This window comes from Megalops cyprinoides, chromosome 24 (genome assembly GCF_013368585.1).
Source record: "Megalops cyprinoides isolate fMegCyp1 chromosome 24, fMegCyp1.pri, whole genome shotgun sequence".
Classification (NCBI taxonomy): domain Eukaryota; kingdom Metazoa; phylum Chordata; class Actinopteri; order Elopiformes; family Megalopidae; genus Megalops; species Megalops cyprinoides.
In genome coordinates, this window is record NC_050606.1 from 19,058,052 (window position 1) to 19,064,426 (window position 6,375).

The following is a 6,375-nucleotide window of genomic DNA, read 5'->3' on the forward strand; positions in this document are numbered from 1 at the left end:
AGCCAATCCACGGAGCACACCATGCTTGTGCTGTTTAGATTACGCTGCCTTCCTGTCAGGCTTATAATGACAAGGTTCTGCTCCTGACCCGCAAGGCTCTGAACAGTGTGGCCCAATTGTATCTGCTGTGTCAGCAGCAGCCTTCCTTTGCATTTTACGACCAGACTTCACTGCTGGGGAGGCAGAGCTTATACTCGTGCTACACTTCCTGTGTGGACCTCCCTTCCAAGTCACATAAGATGAATAAAAACAATGAAATCCCATCTTTTGAACTTCCTGGCTTTTTAACACGTTGTTGCTTGATCGAACCTTCTGTTTTTTTTTTTGTTGCAATTGCAATCAATCCCTGCAGACATATTGAATCAGACCCTGAGTAACCTTGTTCAAAGGCAGCAGCACTCAGAGAAGCAGTGGAAGAAAAAACACATCAGACAGATGTCTCAAACTGAGTTTGAAAATGGAGCAAGTGATATAAGACTGATTAAGACCTAATCTGGTCTTCTTAAATGTTCAGACTTGAAAGACAGAAAAGTGCATTTAGAAAAATGCAAACTGTATATATACTGTCCATTTCACAGACAATGTTCTTTGTATGTCAGTTAAAAGTGGTGCAACTCTTGACAGCTGTAGACATCTTGTGTGGGATTATATCTACAGCATGTGGCAACCCTGAGAAATCTTGTGTGTCTTGATTCTTGCAAGGTAGGTTGATATTTAATCTGCTTCCCAGAAGAGTTTCCTCTTGTGTCAGCATACCGAGACCTGCAAACCCAATCTCCTCTGTCTTAGTTAAATAACCTTAGTTTTATGCAGTGAAATGGCATGACACGTCAGTACCAGTGTCATGTCAGAGTCTTTGTGAACTTTGCTCTCCCGGTCACACCATGCAGAGCACCTTCACGGCGATGAGGGCACCGCCGATGGCGGCTACATTGCGTTTACGCAGCAGCTCACTCCGCACGTCCACATGTCCCTCGGCAGGAAAATCAGCATGTCGAAGCAGCTGAAGGCGGTCACGGCGAGGAACACCTCGTTCTGTTTCTGGAGGGACTCGTGGTGGCCCACGTAGTAGAGCCGGAACAGGTGGTACGGGACGAAGCACACCAGCACGACCAGCACAAAGGAGAGGCTCTTGATCTGGGCCCAGAATTCCTGCCGCTGCGGGCAGGTGCGCCCGTACGCCCTCACGACGCGGCCCAGGATCCACGCCTGGCTGCCAGCCACCGCCAAGGCCGCCAGGAGGACGACGGCGATCAGCGCATAGTTCAGCCCTGCCACGGTGGCCTTGTCCAGCTCGTCTCCAAAGTTGAAGCAGGTGCGCCTGTTGTCGACCGACGTGCCATATTTGGTGGCGACAGCGGGCAGCACGCAGACAAGCACGCCGGCCCACACGCCGGCGCTGACCAGGGCGGCGTGCAGCCGGCGGTGGAACTCCACCTGGTCGCGCCCGCGGGCGTAAGCCAGGTGGCGGATGACCAGGATGATGACGTAGAAGGTGAGCGCCACGTACATGTGCACGTGGATCATGCTGCTCACCACCTTGCAGAAGTCCGGGCCCAGGTCCCACCAGCCGCTGGCGTAGAAGTAGATCCGGAAGGGCACGGTGAGCAGGAAGAGGATGTGCACCACCACCAGGTTGAGGACCGCCATGGTGGTCACCGAGCGGACGTTGGACTTGAGGATGTTGATCATCAGGGCCGTGCTGAGAGTGCCTCCGACGAGAACGATGGAGTACATTGTGGCCAGAGCGATCCGGTAATCCAGCGGAAGGCTTCCGTTGGTGATGTTGTTAAATTGTCCCATATTTTCCATTGTATTTCTAGGAATAAAAAAAGTTTTTTACTCTTAGTTATGCCCACATTCTACCACATAACCAATACTTAGGCCAGATTCATGCACTTGTCAGTCTTAGGACCTGATTAAATCTCACTGCTGTGGTTCTGTTCTTACCTTTTTGATTAACTAAATCAAGAGTGCTGTTTCAATTAATGTGCCATATAGTATATCACAGTAATTTTAGAGGTGACAGCCAAAGTTGGATGTGTGAAATACGCTGGCAGAGTGAGGTAATGTTAACACTTGCTTGAATGCCTTGAATGACAAATCACTAACTGAAGTGATTAAATCCAGGCTTAGTACTTAGTGTAGTGTAACTATTTTATGATGTTTTAGTCATATTTTTGATTTTCATTCTTATTTATCTAGATATTATTTCCAGTAAGTCCTGTTGAGAAGATCTGGCCAAGGGGTCATCAGTGCAGGTACACATATGAGCAAATATTATCTAATGATGTCCCTGGTGGATTTTAGAGATTGCCTCTCTAATGATTATTTTGGAATGTTATTGGGTCTCTGTGTGTGCCTGTTCCTCACCTCCCTGGTATAAGTTAACTCTGACCTCAAATATCTTTCATACGCTCAGAGTGTTGCATAGCACTGCATGGAATCAGGTGCTTTCAGTTTTGTATATTGATCATGTTACTGTTTGTAATTTTTTTTTTTTTACCTTGGTTAGTTTCAAGGATGCCTTTCAGTGCTAATTAACCAGCAGTTTCTCAGATGATTGCTCATCCACTTCAGAATATTTCCTGTTTGCGTCTTCTGAAGCAGAACCAGCAGGCTCTCAGCCTTGTCGTACAAAGACAAGGGAGTCTATCAGTGGGAGTCCATTTTGGGAGGCCACTGGGGGAGGCTCTGTCATGTGTTAACTAACTAATCATGTGCATATTCACCCTCCCTGTTTGCTCATCCATCTGTCATCATGACTGTCACTGTCATTCGCTGTGCTACAGAGTCCCTACTAACCTCAGCTACCCATAACAAGCCCCAGCTGCCCATCTCACTGTTACAGGTGGCCTCTCGAACGGTCTGTCGGCCTCTTGTAAGACAGTTTTTATCTTGGCCTATGCTTCCTTCCTCTCCCCCAGTGTTTGGCTCTAATGGAAACATTGATCACCCCAGACAACAACCACTGCCCTTACCTCTGTGTTTACCTTCATCCATATGCCCTGTCCCTCTGGATGGGGTGGTGGTAAGAGTCTGCTTCACTGTGCCCCCCCCCCACCACCTCTTTGTCTCCCCTTCTATGCTGTCATTGTCACCTACCCTATGATAGTCCTCGACCACCACCAAGTCCACCCCGACACCAGCGTGGGGATGCTTTCGGTATGAACTGAATGTCCTGCTCTGCTCCTTTGCGGGCAGCAGAACCCTGCTTAGCTCTTCTGGGAAATTTCAACAGTCAGCTTGTGAAGATAACTGGCTTCCCCTCCCTGCTGCGGCCACTTTGATCATTATCCTTTGCAGTCATCTGGTACTCGCAGAGCAGCCAACCAGCTTGACCTAATTTTTTCTCAGGAGCTGTACCACCTCTAGTCTCACATTTGCTTCACTTCACATTTCTGACCACTGCATCCTACCCTTCCTGTCCTTCCTGGATTATGTGCAATGATTTATGTGGTGCTTTACTTCAGGGTACGTGTTAGCATTGTGTTTGGAATGTATGTTTTGTTGACCACATTTACTCCAACATGTCCATCTATGTTCTTGTCTGCTGTGTGCAAGGGGGTCTGGTAGCTGCAAGAGTGGCATACGTTTGATTCATATTATAGTAGTGTATGTTATATTAGAATGTGATGTTGTGAATGGAATTCTCACCAAAAAAGCTTTCACTCAGACTCGTTAAATAAAAATTATTTTATGTGTATGAAGTAGCCTATAGTCTATTCATCACAAATGCTAATCTTAAACCCCCCCCCCCCAGCACCTAGGCTGGACACGCAAAAAACGCACCTCCCACTACAGCACCCCCAACTTAAAGCCTCCTCCCACGGCCCTAGGGTACGTGTTTGCATTGTGTTTGGAATATATGTTTTGGTGACTACATTTACACCAACATGTCCATCTAGGCATGTGTTTGTGATCTCAGTGCTATGTTTGGCACTGACATCATAACTTGATGACATGTGGTTAGCACAGCTTTTCACACCACTTTCTAAGATGCAGTTTGTAAATTACTGCATCGGAGCGTCTGCTAAAAGACAACAATGTAACATAAAAGATATAACAGCATCCAGATAAGAGAGGAGTTTTCCTTTAAAGGCCTTGTGGATAAAAATGTATTCCATATCCATATAAATAAAGCAATAACTCGACAATGATTTAATAGGGTCAATATTATGTTCATAAAGAATATAAAGAAGACAGTGGTGGGTTAGTGACTTTGTGTAATAGAACATAATACCCCATGATATACTGTGTCCAAAGCTGGTAAGGTAATATAAGAAGAATACGTACACAGTACAGTGTATACACAATGATCCCCATAAGACCTGTATCAGTCTTATGCTCATTGCATTACACTGCTTTCATTTAGCAGACTCTCTTTTCCAGAGCAACTTCCAGCACAAGACAACAGAATTGTATCCATCCAAGTTCAACAGGCAAGTGTCAGACCAGGCTTAGCATCTTTCCCCACACCAGTGAGTGTGAGCACAACATCATTGCAGTGGCGGCGGGTGAGCTGAAAACAGGTGAAGTCTGAAAACTACCTTTAAATCTATTACTACTTACAACCTGTTCCCCTTTATCCACCTTGATTAACAATAAAACAAATAATTCACAGAATAATCGACACCAATGGCGTAATTAGAATAAATGATTATGCTTGCGAAATACCGCCTATAGTTTGTGTGCTATTGTGAAAGCTACAGCAACCTGTGGACAAGGGGCCAACTGTCTTCAGAGTCTTGATGTTAGGAAGGCGTTTATCTGACTGTCAAGGCATATACAGCACATATACCATGTACCAAGGACAGCACAGACTCTGTTGGCACATTTCCTCCGAATATCAGAGTAAGTGGCAGAAGCTGAAGGGCTTTAGGAAGAGAACCTTTGTGTGCTTCGACAGTTGGCCGCCTTCCACGAGAAGCGGGTTTCCTGAACACTTTGCTCGGAACGTGGTGAGACCAACAACATGGTGAGCCCAAATCACTGTTGTAGCATAGGTTTGCCTTTTTATTATGTGTGATATAAGTCATGCTTTTTCAGTGCAAAAGTCAAACCTGAGAAATTCAGCACTATGACACTTCAGGCTTTTTAAAATGAGCACTCAGAAATTATGTACACGTGCATTGCTTTGCGATTATATGTGATGTATGTTACTCTGACTGCTTTGATAAACACTACAATTTTCCTTTATGCATTGAAGAGGCTGATTTTGCTTTCATTATTTGAATAATAACATGCGTGTAACTCTAATGGATGATAGTTGTGAACACTTCTAAAAATACGCTGGAAGAAATCGACACATACTATGCCTTTGGTGATTTGTTGTTTGTGGCATTTCAGTTGGCCATTGGAGTACGTGCTAGCAAGAAACTGCAGTTTCAAAAAAGGCATCCCACTCAGAAATATCGCAAAGTTGAAATTTAAAATGCTATCGTAAAAAAAAATTGACAATACAAAGGGTACATTATCAAATATTATCTTAAAATACACTTCCCACATTCACGCATACACAGTATTTCACAAATTACAAATGAAATACATGGTGGACAGTGATTAAAGTAATTAAGCCACTTTTAAAGGGGAGTTAAAGGCAATTCAAGCAAACAAACTAAGAAGAAAACCAAAGTACAGTATGTACATAGAGTACTACATCCAGTCTGTAGAGGATGAGGTAGTTTCCCTCATAGATGAGATCCAAAAAAATCCGAACAAACGTACCTTTTCCTCGTGAGGGACTGCCTTTTTACCAGCACAGCAGAAGTGAAATGAGTGATGTATGTGTCAAGTCCACAGGTGGTTACAACAGTGCTAGCCAATAACACTGCGCTGTGTCATGTGACGTGGTTGGGCAATGATTTAACTTAACGGTGTTTTCCCCCACTTTTGCTGCATAAGAACCTTGGATCAAAGTCTGTGTGCGTGTGTGTGTATGTGTGTGTGTGTGTGTGTGTGTGTGTGAGAGAGAGAGAGAGAGAGAGAGAGAGAGAGAGAGAGAAAGAGACAGACAGATTTTCAACACAAAAAAGCCCTTGTTTGACTGATACTTGTTTTCCGTTTCATTTCATTCAAAGTCGTCATTTGAACAAAGCCTTCAAAGGAAGGTTTTATCAGCCAAGTAGTTGACTTGATGCATGCTAATGGCTGATTTATAAATATAGCTGCAAGCAGCGATGAGGGGGCCAAGCAGTCCAGCAGGGCAGTTGATCTGATCATGTTAAAATGCCAAATTTGATGAAGATTGGACAAAGTTTGTGGCCTGTGAAAATTTTTTGAGGGTTTTTGAGGGTTGGTCTGAAGATGATCTGTGCCAAGGTTGGTGAAGATTGGACAAAATATGTTGGTGTTGAATTGTTTTTAAACATTTTG

General features: G+C 44.4%; 1 protein-coding gene across 1 annotated transcript; it reads right to left on the reverse strand.

Annotated features, from left to right (window-relative positions):
* Nucleotides 1–606: 606 nt before the first annotated feature.
* On the reverse strand, nt 607–5,784 carry LOC118771464 (probable G-protein coupled receptor 141). Its single transcript, XM_036519473.1, has 2 exons — nt 5,728–5,784; nt 607–1,819 (listed from the first exon to the last, which is right to left on the reverse strand). Exon 2 carries the CDS (start codon nt 1,810–1,812, stop codon nt 928–930), a length of 885 nt encoding a protein of 294 aa, XP_036375366.1. The 5' UTR covers nt 1,813–1,819; nt 5,728–5,784; the 3' UTR covers nt 607–927.
* Between the last annotated feature and the right edge of the window lie 591 nt (nt 5,785–6,375).